Below are 16,072 nucleotides of genomic sequence, written 5' to 3'. Positions count from 1 at the left end.
GTGCCTCAAGGAACAGTCAGTTCCTCTTTTCTGTTTACCTTGTATACGGACGACTGTGTCAGCTCACATCCAAATCAATTTGTTATCAAGTTCTCCGATGACACTGTGATACTTAGTCTGCTGAAGAGTGATAATAACATCCTCAGCCATACAGAGGGAGTAGACAAGTTTATAGAGTGGTGTGATCTACACCATCTGAAAATAAATGTAAACTAAACAGAGGAGGTCATAGTGGACCCCAGGTCCATAGGAGACCACAGTATAATTAGTGTCCATGACCATAACATCAAACAGGTCCCCTCATATAAATATCTAGGAGTACAGATCGATGAGGACCTGAGCTGGCACATGCATGTTACAACACTGTGTTCTAAGATACACCAACGTCTACACTTTCTCAGAAGACTTAGGCTTTTTGGAGTCAGTAGAAATATCATGTTGACCTTTTACAGAGCTAGTATAGAGTCAATCCTAAGATACGGTATATCCAGCTGGTTTGGCAATCTAACTGTGAAATACAAGTCTCAAGTAAATAGGCTAGCAAACATGGCTGGGAAGATCATGGGCATGTCCACCCCACCCATCACTCCCCAGGCCATCTTTGAACAAGCAGTGGTGAGACAGGCTCGGAATATTGTATCTGACCCCTTGCATGTACTGTACCGAGAGTACGAGCTGATGCCATCCGGTAGGAGGTATAGAACTCCACGATGTGTATATAATAGATTTAAACACTCTTTTGTTCCCCTGTCAACTAAAATGCTCAATCAGGGATTGCCGAATGCACTTTAATGACTATAGTTGCACTTTATCAAGGGAATGTGTGCAATATCTCTGTTTTGTGTATGTTGAGTGTTTCATGGTGTTTTTTCTTTTTCGTATGTGAACATGTCTGTTATTTGTATGCAGCTGTGACTCTGTCTCCAAGACAAATTTCTCCCAAGGGAGACAAATAAAGATAACCTTGAACCTTGAACCTTGAATGTATTTTATTAATGTAAGAAATGTGGCACAAGAAAATAAGTACAAAGCATCTCTTTTTTTCCTTTTCTTTTTTTCTCACAACAAAAAAAGAAACCCCACATACAACCACAACCCAAATGTTGACAAGATTGTCTATGTCTCCCGCCTTGGGTGCGTAGCTGTCAACTTCCACAGTTGGTTACACATACTAATAATTGCTCCAATATTTGAAATTAGCTGGTCTTGAGGTGATGATCGGCATTATATATAGTACTGTCTAACCAAGAAACATAGATTATGTTAAATGTAAAATAGTTAACCCATTTTGTGTTTCAAGCATTATGTTATACTTTAGCTATTGAAAAATAGCAGATATACAAGCTCATAGCACAGCACAGAGTGCCGCGCTACGAGCTTGTAGGTCTGCTATTTTAGAAAAAACGTGAAAATGCGCCTGAAATCATTGAATATATATTCTTTCAGAGTGAGTTTTTAACTAAAATCTTAGCTGGAGGGTCCCTGGAACAACATATTTTCAGATACTGTGGGCAGTTCAGAAACCAGTCTGTGTCTCATAGGAGGGCTGTGGGCAGTTCAGAAACCAGTCTGTGTCTCATAGGAGGGCTGTGGGCAGTTCAGAAACCAGTCTGTGTCCCATAGGAGGGCTGTGGGCAGTTCAGAAACCAGTCTGTCTCTTATAGGAGGGCTGTGGGCAGTTCAGAAACCAGTCTGTCTCTTATATGAGGGCTGTGGGCAGTTCAGAAACCAGTCTGTGTCTCATAGGAGGGCTGTGGGCAGTTCAGAAACCAGTCTGTGTCTCATAGGAGGGCTGTGGGCAGTTCAGAAACCAGTCTGTCTCATAGGAGGGCTGTGGGCAGTTCAGAAACCAGTCTGTCTCTTATAGGAGGGCTGTGGGCAGTTCAGAAACCAGTCTGTGTCTCATAGGAGGTCTGTGGGCAGTTCAGAAACCAGTCTGTGTCTCATAGGAGGGCTGTGGGCAGTTCAGAAACCAGTCTGTGTCTCATAGGAGGGCTGTGGGCAGTTCAGAAACCAGTCTGTGTCTCATAGGAGGGCTGTGGGCAGTTCAGAAACCAGTCAGTGTCTCATAGGAGGGCTGTGGGCAGTTCAGAAACCAGTCTGTGTCTCATAGGAGGGCTGTGGGCAGTTCAGAAACCCGCCCACCAGTGACATAATATGTTTTTAATATATATATTTATTATTGTGAGAACGATTATCGCATTGCAACTTTTCAGGGGGAAAAAACCCTGCAGTTTCTATGAGCTTGGATTCCCCATCGACGATGTCACTGGTAGACGGGTTTCTGAACTGCCCACAGCCCTCCTATGAGACATTAGTGAGGAACAATTATATGAAGGTAGGTTGAAAAGTGGTGAAGTGGTCCTTTAAATTGTGGGCTGTTGGGGGGGGGGGGACTTAATCCAAGATAAATCTGGAGGAGTTTATTTATTCCTTGCAAGGCTTGTTTTTTTTTGGGTTGCCTGTTGTGCGACGACATCCCCAACTTAAAGCAGGTACCACCAGCAGTACAGCAGTTGAGGAACAGAACAAGTGGATTTATTTGTTCAATGGGGGAGAGATTTAATTTCACTTCATTTCTTCAAATTGTATTAATGTACTTTGCAAGTATGTTTTGAGGCCTACACAGCACCGCTAGCCCGTTCCGTTTGCACGCGGCGCTCCCCCGGCCCTCTTCCCCCATAGCCACTCCCTCTTTCAATGGTCCTAGTGTGCCTGCCTCTATTTGAGGCTTCTTTTCCTCCAAATACCGGCTCGCGGCCCGCGCGGGGGGCCCGCAGCCCGCGGGGGACTTGTCCCCACCGTCCCCCGCGGGGGACTTGTCCCCACCGTCGGAGACGTACGTTCTCCTGCATCTCGTTGACCTTCATTATGCTGCATTATATGAGAGAGAGAGAGAGAGAGAGAGAGAGAGAGAGAGAGAGAGAGAGAGGTTCAGTACTTCCAACTTTTGAGAAAACAGCTTTGACAAAAGCTGTATTTTTATTTCTTTGAAAAAATAAATAATAAAAGACAGGTTGGAAATATAACCACACATAACCCATTTATAAGTCCTGTTCTCCTTACGCTTGTGGGTAAATAAATATCCATAATTGATTTACTTAATAAATTAACAAATTGCAAATTGAATTTGGGAAGTAACTTTTATTGTTATTACTATAGCTTCCTTTGTCACTGGTCTCACTTTTCACTCTAATTGTTCTGCCCTCTGTACTGTACGTTATGTTTTGTATGTTTTCTTGTTTTTGTATTGTATGTTTTTGTACGGATACCTTTTACCACTTTTTAAGAGCCTGCTCAGTGACTACAGAAGGAAATTCGCTTATGGCTAACTCTGGCCCATTTACATGGATTTGAAAAAATGATGTGTTGATTAATGTGCATTGTCCCTGTTAAATAAAATTTTTTAATAAAATAAATACCTCACTACTGGACCCAGGATGAGGACTTGCGTCAGCGTTCGTGCTGTCGGCGGCTGCAGTCTCAGACAGATCTGACGTCGGCTGGAGGAAACTGCTGTCAAAGTCATGTTGGATGGATCTGAGCTTGCTCAGCGTTGAGGTAACGGACACGCAGACTCCCAGTCAGGACATCATATTCACGCATCTCTTTTTGGCCCCTCCGTGCCACAGGATCATGGAGTTGCGGAACATGGGCGCAGACATGTGGTCGCAGCGTGCCTTGAGAAGGGTCGCCCCGGCCATCGCCATAGAGCGTTTCTTGGATGGATTCGAAGAGCTACGTCCGCTTGCGGCTTCCAAAAAACTAAAGAAGGTCGGCGCCGTGGCCTTCCACTCCTTCATCAAATTCACCCATTTGAAGGCTTTCAACGCAGCTGGGCTGGTCCTGCGCATGATGGAGTTGAATTTAGAAGACGAAAGGTTGCCGCACTCCTTGTTCACAAGCTTCATGACCTCTTTAACTACAATTTCACGAATGCCAGGATCCTCCATGATATTTCTCGGTATTGATTTGAAGCGGCCCTGAGACAAACTCCTAGCAACAGCCGCCTCCCATTGTCCTTTGAGTATCCTCGACCTCCGAATGGTGCCATATTCCACACTGACCTATAGTTAAACAACAGGTAAATAAGGCATTAAAGACAACAGACCAGATTATTACATCATTTACTGTGCAATTACAGCAGATGACGGAAAAACTACATTTGGTTGTAAACAGTGTTGATTTTGTCGACTAAAACTAAGATGAAAAATGTTCGTCGACTACCTTTTTTCACTGACGAAAACTAAATGGAAACTAAATTAAAACTAAGCTACGATAACTATAACTAAGATATATACTGACAATTTCATCAACAAATAAAAACTAGACTAAAATGTTAGGAAGAGACTAGTGGACAAGAGAACCAGTATAAGTAATTTTACACATGCTGAAAATAGCAGATCTACAAGACCAAAGTTGTGAGCTTGTAGATCTGCTATTTTCAGCAAGTGTAAAAACACTCATTAACTAGAAAAAGTGCCCTTCTGGGCACAGGTCTCCACCAGGATAGGAATGTAGGACATTGCAGCTTGCCTTGCGTTGGATAAAAGGGCAACAAAAGTAAACTAGGGAGTTGGCATACACAGTTATCCACAGATCCGTGCAGTTAGAGGTAAAACACTTTTCGGCCAGTTATAGCGCCACCTTGAGGCTGAGTTGAAATTGTTCATGTGGCATTTCGTCCTCGGCCTAGTGGGAATGTGGGTGCACAATTTCACGGAAATCACGCGATGTGTTCATGATTTGCAGCATTTTGTTTGAAACTGAGCACTCCTGTGAACTTTGGAAGCCAATCTTAACCAATCAGGATGGAGTCTGAGAAATCTGAAAGACCGGTTTCGTTGAATGGCTCTAGAGTGACTGTGTACCAATTTGCGTGATGTTTGGACAAAATCTGTAGGTGTACTGTGCAAAAACTTGTTTTGCACAAAGCGGCCTCCTGGTGGCGCTATAACAGACCGTTCTGGAAGGTTTTGGGCAGAGGTTCATCGTTGGCATCCAGGGAGTGTGTGTGCAAAATTTGGCATCAACCGGGTTAACGGTGGTCGAGATTAGCTGCTCACGGACACACACACACACACACACACACACACACACGGACGGACGGACACACACACACACACACACACACACACACGGACGGACGGACGGACGGACGGAGTGCAAAACATACTCTCCCCCCATGCCTTCGGCCTGGTGGAGACAATTATGATGGCATCAAGGCCCACCAAAATACATGTTAGTTTACTAAATCAACTGTAGATTTAGTAGACTAAAATCTCATGATATCAAGTTGACTCCATTTGACTGTAGTGATTCTGTTGTTTACCCTTGTAGACCTTTTAGGCCTAAGCTGCTCTTCTGGAGGAGGACTCACACACGTTGCCAGGTCTGTCTGAGATGCTTCTTCGGTCTTGACAGAACTGGTCAAAGCGAGTCTGTCAACTATATGCTGCAAAGTAGAAAGGGGGAAAAAGTACAGACTAATTAGGTCAAATGCCTTATTTCCACTCGGTAAAGTTTACCCCAGAGAAGGGGCATAGCCTTCAAATATTTGCTAGGCTGGTCTATGTGGCTGAATAGGAAAGGACATGTCCAATGTCATTGGCTACAGATCATTGAAAAAAATGCAGTTGTAAATGTAAGTCTGAATGTCTGAAAACAAAACTTTGACACACACAAATGTAGTGATATTCACAAAATGACAAGCAGTTTGGAAATTTAAGTTAAACAGTTTGTATATAAATGTAACAACATCCTAATATGATTTTGAGGAAAATTGCAAATGTAACCCGAGGACCCGATGTAGTGTGGTACCAGGCATCAAGTTGGATGGATATGAGACTTGTCCTGAACATATTTGTCCAGAAATGCGGATGGAACAAAAAATGGGACAGATACAGTCAGAGATTTCCATGTATGGGTAGAAATGGGACAAAGACAGACCGGCAACAGCAACTACTTAATCAAGCGGGGCATGCATTCCCAACTTGCATCGGTCCAATTGGAACATTATTATTATGTGTAGCATAATATAAAATAAAGTTGACTAATTCTAATTAAAACAGCACAGCATATAAGTGGCAAAAAGAAGTATACTGTGCACACAGTAGAGGTCAGGGCGTCTCCAGATTTGACAGATGGCATGTCAGAGATGTCAATGTGATGCTGTACCCAGAAAACCCTGGCACAGCTCCTCTGTCATGACGCTGGGGGCTATATAGGGATGACACCAGTGTTGTTTTCGTCGACTAAAATTAAGATGAAAAATGTTCGTCGACTACCTTTTTTCACTGACTAAAACTAAATAAAAACGAATCTATGTCTGATGACTAAAACTAAGACTAAATATACTGACAATTTCGTCAACAAATAAAAACTAGACTAAAAAGTTAGTAAGGGACTAGTGGACAAGAGATCCAGTTTTATGCTGGGTTGCACGCGACCCGTTGTGAGATTGTATATGTGCTATTTTCAGCATGCAACCAAAGTGTAAAATATGTCATTACAACGACATCAAGGCCTGTCAAAACACATTTTAGTCGACTAAATCAACTGTAGATTTAGTCGACTAAAATCGTATGACATTTAGTCGACTAAAACTAGACTAAACACTAACACATTCCATGTGACTAAAATGTGACTAAAACAAAATGAAAACTTTTCAAAAGACTATGACTAAAACTAAAATCAAACATTGCTGCCAAAAACAACACTGGATGACACCCATGAAATGAGGTCCTTTGTCCACCAGTCGACCTTGAGGCTTAAGCAGGAGTTGTAGTAGCCACAGTATATTCTACAACATATTCTAAGATGGGGGGTCCGTGGCCCAATAGAGAAAATTCTGGGGCTCCTTGACATGAAAAAGGTTGAGCACCAATGACATAGAAACAAGGGTTTTTCAGATTTTTTTTAGGATTTAGAAGCCTTTTTTTAATCGAACTCAGTCCAAAAAGTACATTTTTGATACAATGATAGAATTTGATGGAACATGCCAAGTAGGCCTTTTTATCCACCACTGCATGCTGCACCTGCTGGGCTCCTCAGAGCATGGTAAACATTAAGACTAATCTTACAACTTTACAATATAGAGCGTCGCAGTCCCGCCCCCTACCAGGGCATGAGGAAATTATTCATTTTCCTCAGACATTTCAAAAAGTATTTATTTAAAGGGATTGTGACATTAAAAAAAAGGTTTTGGAATTGTTCTTGTTTTTTTAGGTTTTCTAATCTCAATTACACCCAAAAAACATGAACTTTTAACATTCAGTAGATTTTCTGTAATCTGGGGTTTTCTGGCTCAAACAGGTGCTCTGATTTGCCGGCAGTAAGTGACATCACTTACTGCAAATCCCATATATGTCAATGGGATTTGCCAGCAGATGTCACTGTTTCACTGTGTTGCCTGTTTTCATTGTAGCTCAAAAGGCCCAAAAAACCCCAAAGAAAACTTCAGACCACAGAAAATCCACTGAATGTTCAAAGTTCAGGTTTTTTGGGTGTAATTGAGGTCATAAAACCTAAAAGAAAAAGAAAAAGAAATGAAAATGAATGTCATAAAACCTTTAAAGACCTTTTTAAGCGTCGCACAAAAGCCAACTCGAGTTGTGACAAATCATGACAACAAACACAATTTTTCGGGCCGAACAAATAATTAGAAAGAAGAAGAAAACGGCAGGTTACTTACAACAACTTTTTTGTTGTTTTTCTTCTTTGTAATTATTTGTTCGGCCCCAAAATGTTGTGTTTGTTGTCATGATTTTTCACAACTCGAGTTGGCTTCGTAAACGTCTTTAAATAAATACTTTTTGAAAAGCCTATGGAGAAAATGAACAGGGAATTCACTTCTGGGTCTCACGTGGTCATGAAAGGGGGCGGGACTGCGTCGCTCTATACCTCTTGGAGTAATAATCAAGTTATCATATTATGAGAGCGAGTGAAGTTGGCTTTCCATCAATGGGTTTTTATTTTTCATACCTTTTGATTTGTGCATAAAAAGTACCTTAATGGAAGCACAGCAAATACGGTGGGGGAGAATGAATCTTCATTATCTGACGACTCTTAATATTTGCATAAAAATGTAAGCAAACATGCATACATACATTTGCATTGCAATTACTTTTGTCATTTTAAACATGTGTGATACATTTGAATGTAAACCTAACGAGAGAGAGAGAGAGAGAGAGAGAGAGAGAGAGAGACACAGACAGACAGACAGACAGACAGACGGACGGACGGACGGACGGACGGACGGACGGACGGACGGACGGACGGACGGACGGACGAGCGAGCTTTACTAGTAAATTATGAGAAATGAAACCTAACCTTTACTGTCAAAGGTGAAAGGACACCCGGAACTGATGTCATTGGTGGTGCTTTAAGAGTGGAGGCGGGGTCAGGGACATCAGTCTGTGTGCCTCTCGGACCTAGTGAGCCAACGGCGCCCTGCAATGTGGACGAGAGCGATGGAGCGAAGAGGGGACGCAAACCAATAACTTGTTAGTGAAGCGTACTCACAGCATTTACCCACGGATTATCACAGTACATTGTAATAATGAAGACCAAGACATTTCCTCTTCTTTTCACATTTCGGTCCGTGTTACTTCTGACTTTCACACTCCTACCTCACAAGGCAAAGAGATGATTTTGAATTACCCTGTTGTCGCACTTCCAAACATCAATCATTCATCAAATTTAGAGGCGCTCGTTTATGGAATTCCCTATAGATGCTTCACTTAAGTCCTCATTATCCTTGCCAATATGCAAGAAGCATCTAAAGAAATATCTTATTTCTTCCTCTCTGTAGATTACATGATTTACCGTAGTTTGATGTGTTATATATATATATATTTCTTTTTGTATTGTATATTTCCCCTTTTTGTGCAGTCTCTGTGTTTTTATTTCTTTATTCCATACAGGAAAGGAAGGCTTCTTCCTTTCCTTACATTGTATTTTTGTTTTTTGTATTGTCTATTTTTTATTTTTATTTATGTGCTAAATAAATAAACCTAAAAAGATTATGTCATGCGATGACAGCTCAATTGACCCTGCAGGATTAATAAAAGGTCCACCTACACTATGGTCACCCATCTGTTTATTATTTCACGTCACCACTTAAAACTCTTTCAGCACCACCTGGTGGTCAACAGTTAGAGTGCCAATTCTCCCATTATAAAGAAAGAAAGAATTTGTAATTCTATTATGCATGTAATGTGCATGTCATCACCTGTACACCAGATTAGAGGAATTTTCAAAATATGGATGAAAATTAAAAAAAAACTCAATTAGACGTCTTGACGTTTTTGGCTACTAAACAGTTTTAACCTTGGATCCAATTCCATTGAGACGAAACTAACCTGAACTGTCTGAGATGAAAAGACAACAGGAACCGATGTCTTCTTTGGCTTTTCAAATGCAGAGGCTGCCGACGATGTCAAGGCAGGCTTAGGGACTTCAGCGACCGCATGAGTCTCTCTTGCACCACCAAGCAGATAATGCTGCAATGTGGACAGGAAACAGGGCACTTGGACAAAGGCTCGAACAACGCCATACATTTTAATGGGTTAATTTAGATAGTTTTTCTCAAATCACTTTAAATTTCTCAACTGTGCCATCAAAACAGTTTAAACAAACATCTAAATATGTAATATTTAAGAAATATGAATAGGCATTCCCTTGATTGTCCTCGCACAAACTAAAGAATCACATGCACATTTGCACTTCAACTAAAAAAAGCATCAAGTTCTGGTTTGAAGCGTTGAGCTAAGATTGATAAATGTGCCAAATAAACTTGGATAGAGAAACCTTGACGCTGTCGTTTAGATCACATTCATTCACATCAAGACCAGAAACTAACCTTGACTTTTCCTGAGGAGAAAAGGCAAAACACAGGGGTTGAAGTCACTGTGGGTGGTCTTAGGGATGTTTCTGTGGATCCATCTGACCAAGTACCATGCTAGAAGTGAAAGGTGTTCAGCAAAAAGGGAGATATTGCGTGACCCATTAACACATTATAAAACATGCATCATACACAGACAATCATCTGGCCAAACAACAATCGAACTTGCAAAAAAAAAAAAAACTAAGGAAGTGTTGGCGCTTGTATCTTTCCACAGCTGTATCAAATTCACACATTTGAAGGTTTTTATTGCAGAGTTGGGCTGACATTTCAGAAATGCAAAGCTGTAAGGCTGCACTTCTTCCATGCATGCATGGTATTTCTTGGTATTACTTGGTATTGCTAAGTGGACCTGAGACAAACTTTACTTTCACTGGTATATTCTTCACAATAACACATGAACGTGTTTTTATTCTCTCTCTCTCTCTCAAAATTTAGAGTAGCCAAGGATTTTCTTTTCACCCCTTTCCTCCCCAATTGAATCGACAATTGATTCCTCCCCACACACACACACACGTCTGTGTTGTCACTGCTTTCGTATCCGACTGGCTCATCTGCCAGTGAGGAGCCCCCACTGGGAGGACGTAGCGCCTTCGTCCTACTCATTAGGCCGTAGAAGTACATCCAGTGACAAGACGCCCGTCCGACAAAGCCGGATGCACCGCGGTGGATTCAAACCCACAAACTCTGTGTTGGTGGGCAGGGACTTTACCACTGCGCCACCCGAGGTAAGGTAAGGACATTTTCGTTATAAAGCACCTCTCAAAACAGTTGTTACAAGGGGCTGTACAATAAAATAATAGGAATAAAACAACAACATCACAATCAGAGATAAACCAACGATGAAATAAGAAACAGAGCAGCCAAAACAGTACCTAGAAAAAGATAAAAACTGAAACAGAACAACAGTACATAGAAATCAACAAAATAATTAAATAATCACCGAAGCAAACCAAAATGTTTGCGGTACAAATTAGTTTTTAGCAGCTTCTTAAAGTTCTCAACAGACACAGCATCTCTACACAAGTAGAGTGGTAAGTCATTCCACAGCGTAGGTGCAACAAATGCGTAAGCTCGATCTCCTTTGGTTCGCAGCTTAGTAGCGGGGATAGTGAGAAGACCTTTGTCTGAAGACCTAAGGTGTCTCATATTTACCTTGGGGTGCACCAGTTCACTTAAATGAAATTCTGGAGTCGATTGGTAGCCAGTGCAAGGCACGGGAGTAATGTGTGACCTTCTATGTGTGTTGGTTAACAGTCTAGCAGCCGCATTCTGCAGCACCCTTCTTCTTTTTTGACACTTTTTCTATACATTATTAAACAGCATTTTTATTCAAGACCGTCTGCCCAAAATGACACCTCCCAGCATTCTGTTTGGAGCGATACAGTAGGTTCAATGCTAGGACCTCCCAGCATTCTGTTTGGAGCGATACAGTAGGTTCAATGCTAGGACCTCCCAGCATTCTGTTTTGAGCGATACAGTAGGTTCAATGCTAGGACCTCCCAGCATTCTGTTTGGAGCGATACAGTAGGTTCAATGCTAGGACCTCCCAGCATTCTGTTTGGAGCGATACAGTAGGTTCCGAAACTATGTAATGGCCGGGCTGTCGCCACAGAGGTATCGCCAAAAGGATTACATGTTATCTTAGCTAATAGCTACAAAGGATGACTTTAAAGAACGGTTACAAAAATAGAATTTGGCTGCAATTAGCAACTCTGTTGTTCGGGTACGAAATACTTACGCTTTCAGAATGTTTAGGCCTAGGGCCAGGCTTTATGTCTGCAGGAGGAGCAATCAGGGGTGGTCGACACATAGAGGATGTCGACATGTCTGACCAGGCTGTGGTTACTGAAGTCGCAGTCATGGTGACAGTACTAGTGACAGCAAGTCTGCCAACCGCATGCTGCAAAGTGGACAGGGAGAAAAGTAGAGCAAGGTTCTCCTAATCTGACACAAGAAATCACAACTTTTGGAGAAAGTAACCTGATCCCTTGAGAGAGAGAGAGAGAGAGAGAGAGAGAGAGAGAGAGAGAGAGAGAGAGAGAGCAATAATCGTATTGTATTCCTTGCCGATAATTGTATCGATACAGAGGCTATACCATATCGATACTGCAGGAAATGCTGTGTGACGCGGCTTGAAAAAAACAACAACATCAGCATCGGTTTCTGCCCGACAGTTACGATATATATGATTACATATTTTGCATTTATCCACCAAAACACATTGATTTGTATGAGTGCTGCTTCAGTTCCATCAGGGAATTCAGGCACACTCAATGAACTGGTCGACGTGTCCACATAAAAATGACATTTTAACAAATACTGTAAATAAATTGGGGAAAAAAATTAAAACAAATCTTCCTCCTTATATAATAATAATACCTGATAAAAATCACGGCACTCCATCTTTAAAATGTAATAAATAAAACATCGGCAAGCGGTAGTCTATGACTAGAGTAAATTTAGGAGGACATTATCATTATTCGAAATCAACGTGTATCACGATACATATCATATCGTGGCCTCTGTTTCGATCGTGAGTTTGTCGGCAACTAGCGGTTCGGGAGAGAGAGAGATCATTTTACTAATATATAAATTATGAGTTGTGAATTGAACCTAACCTTAACTGTCCCAAGTGAAAAGTCAACAGGGATTGATGTCTTTGGGGGTGCTTTGGACGTGGAGGAAGGCTTAGGGACATCAGTCTGTGTTTCTCTTAGCCGGCTAATAGCACACTACAATGAAGACAAGAGGAGAGGGAAGGAAGAAGGAGAGAGGCCATGGTTTATTTGACTAATGAACAATTATTAAAAAACAGCAACGAGTGCTTGAAACAGACATTTACCCATGGATTATTACATTGTAATAATGTCATTGGATGTATATAGTATTTTGTGTTTTGTATGTTTTTCTATGGACCCCGAGTCTGCAATAAAGGCATTCATTCATGATGTCACTCATCTTTTCAATCCTACCTTTTTAAAATGTCATGTCACTCAACTGTGGAGCCACTTAATAATCTAAAACTAACCTGAATTGTCTGAGGTGAAAAGACAACAGGAACGGATGTCTTCTTCGTCAGTGCAGGCTTTGGGACTTGGCTCTGCGTAATGGAGGATGTCACTAGTAGTGGCGGTGTAAACGTGGAGGCAGGTTTAGGGACATCTGGCTGTGGGTGTTTTGCACTTAACCAGCTAACAGCACTCTGCAGTGTAGACGAGAGGGAAAGAGAGAAGCCACGATTATCGGACTAATAACATTAAAAATAGTAAAGAGCGATTGAGACATATCGGTACTCATTTGACCCATGGACCAACACTTGATGAGATTTAACCTCTAAAACCCAAAACTAAAGAATATTTTGTTGTCACTGGATAATATTTTGTCTACAATTCCATGCTTTTTTTTGGCAAACGTTTATCAAAATAACAATTCTTCTACATTCTCTAATTGTGTAGAATTCTTGTAAATGAAGTGATGCAAATGTTTAACAATAATCTAACTCTTGAGAGCGTAAAATGAAACCAAATGGACCGGTACAGGTTCATTTGGTTTAATGTTATGCTCTCATAAAGAGTTAATAATCACATCTAAACCGTGTGAAGTGAGGGGCACTAATATATTAACTCATGTTGCTATTGTATGATTAGGTGATGTAAAACCAACGGTGTCAAAACAAACATTTAATTATCTTTATTGCTAATGGCATTTAATGTATGTGTTAGGGACAAGATGACGTACATTTTCCCGTCATTGTCAATGGCGTTTTTAAAACAAACATTGAACTAAAAACAAACATTAAACCTGTATATATAGGAGGGGCTAGCTCCCCTCAAAAAATCTATACGGGTCCATTTGGTTATACCAACTCTTTATCATTTAGCTGGGGACCACCTGTAACCCCCTGAGGGACCACTGGTGGTCCCCGGACCACCACCGGTTGAAAGCCACTGATGAGAAACTAACCTTAACTGACTGAGGTGAAAAGGCAACAGGAACTGATGTCATCGTTGATGCCGGAAATGCAGAGGTCCCTGGCGATGTCACGGCAGGCTTCGGGACTTCGCTCCGTCTTGCTCCAAGCAGACACTGCTATGTGGACAGCACAGGAGACAGCAGGGTCAGGATCAAATAACTCTAAATTGTGTTATTGTTTTTCTCAATGAATTTACTATTCGCTAAACTACTAATTGTGGTGTGAAAACAGTAACCACCAGACAACTGACTGGCCTTGACTTTCACTGGGTTAAAAAACACAGTACAGGGGTTGAAAATCACTGCGGGTGGTTCTGTGGATGTTTTTGTTGTGCATTTCCCATTAGTTAGTTAGTTAGTCCATTTAAATAAATACTTTTTTGAAATGTCTATGGGGATAAATGCATGGGGACTCTATATGGGAATGCCCATATTTGGAGATCCCTGATGTCATCAATATTGGCCAGCAACTCTACATCTGAGCTCAAACCCTTAGGTCTCCATATATGGAGCTGACCTGTTCTGACATTCCATATGTTGATCTGATCCCATCAAAGCCTGTGCTCTCAAGACACGCTCCATATTTGGCCAGTACACAGAATTCATTCCATTATGTTGATCTGCCCTCCCATGCCAAAGTGCCAGTGCTCGCCCAGCAGTCTGCTGTCACCCAGGTGTGCACGTGACCTTCGAGGTCTCGCTTCTCAGCCTCAGGCGTCTTACTGGATTAGACATGGCCTGATGAAGTATGTATGAAGACCTAGAACAAATCTCCCACCGGATCAAAAACCGCCAGAAGGCGTGCTCTACTCAGGGGGTTGTCTCAATAGCTGGGTCGGCCTTCCTCATGCGTTTAAAACGGAGGAAGGGCGACATGCTGAAAAGCGTCCGTTTCTCTAGATAGACCGCTGCTGTGTGTTTGTTATTATTTACTGCAAATAAAAAGTTCATAAGAAACTGTACTCAAGACAGTCTTCTTCTTTCGTGTATCGTCGTCATATGTCAGAAAGCCACGCCATTGTCTCTGGTCCCACGTGGAAGAGTGTAATTCCTTTCTCTATATGTACAGTATTCCCCCCCCCCCCCCCCCTATTTTTGAGGGGCGCTATGTCCAGCTTTGTCTGTTTGTGTGAACACAAACACAAGTGATTTGATTGGCTGATCACCCCATAGCGATAATTTGATTGGCTGAGCAAAGTACATAAAAAAGTGACGCCAAAAGTGATTGGCCGCCGCCGGAATTACATTTGTGGTGATTTGATTGGCGGAGCACGGAATGTGATGTTATGATGTGCCCCTCACTTCACACAAGTGTGATGTTTCTTTTGTTTTGCTGTGTATATGATGGTTTATTTTGTTGCATAGAAGTGTATATTTGTATTATGTCTTTTAAATGTTCTGATGAATTGAAAATGGTGGACCGGTGGACCCTGATGTCAACATGTCTTGGTGACATCTTTTTCTGGTTTTATCCTTGTGGCAGTTTTTTTTTTAATACCTGTACTTTCGGTTGAACGGTCTGCACACATTCTACAAACTGTTAATAAAAATGATCAACCAAATGATCACTCAATCAAGACCTAACACTACATAAACAAATCATGTGTCAAACAGACAGTCTGGCCAAACAACAGTGCAGTATGTATACACTCCACTCCACAACAAGCTGAGTGACAGTAAACTAACCCCGTCGTGATCTGTTGCCTCTGTTTTTAACTGTGGCAGAAGAACAACAACACGTTTTTTCGAGCAGGAAGGTTCCTCCTCGTCCGCCGCTTCGTCCTCGACTTTCACAGCACATCGTTTCCGTCTCTCGGTGTTCTCCACGGTGTTTTCTGCCGAGGGGCTCGCCGGCGTGTCTTCCATGTTGCTTTTAACCAACTGGTAGTACAGTAAGTACACTTACGCCTCCAGCGTCTAGTGAGCTAATCTAGTGAGCTAATTTAAGACTTCCGGTGGACGATCTCTTCAAAATAAGAGTACCCTCTAGAGTATTGAAAAAAAGTTTAATTTGCACATTAAAACTACAAATTAAGCATTTAAATGATGCTATATGATGCTATAAGACACACATTATGTTTCTGTGTAAGAATAAGTAATTAAATCCTTATAATAATAATAATAATAAAGTTATCTAAATGGATAAATGCTATTCACTGGAGTGCATGGACTTTATAAAGTGGACACTGGACA

General features: G+C 41.5%; 1 protein-coding gene across 1 annotated transcript; it reads right to left on the bottom strand.

The window, feature by feature from the left end:
* Positions 1 to 3,584: 3,584 nt before the first annotated feature.
* Positions 3,585 to 15,769, bottom strand: LOC310871808 (uncharacterized protein; the record flags this gene model as incomplete). The annotated part of the gene is made up of 10 exons (XM_083783443.1): positions 15,566 to 15,769; positions 13,871 to 13,996; positions 12,936 to 13,109; positions 12,526 to 12,639; positions 11,646 to 11,807; positions 9,863 to 9,961; positions 9,363 to 9,503; positions 8,332 to 8,451; positions 5,333 to 5,455; positions 3,585 to 4,067 (listed from the first exon to the last, which is right to left on the bottom strand). The coding sequence occupies exons 1-10, from the start codon at positions 15,743 to 15,745 to the stop codon at positions 3,585 to 3,587; spliced, it is 1,722 nt and encodes a 573-aa protein (XP_083639569.1). The 5' UTR covers positions 15,746 to 15,769.
* Positions 15,770 to 16,072: the final 303 nt, after the last annotated feature.

This window comes from Protomyctophum parallelum, assembly GCF_964188405.1.
Source record: "Protomyctophum parallelum genome assembly, chromosome: 15".
Lineage (NCBI taxonomy): Eukaryota > Metazoa > Chordata > Actinopteri > Myctophiformes > Myctophidae > Protomyctophum > Protomyctophum parallelum.
This window is presented reverse-complemented; position numbering and strand designations above follow the sequence as displayed.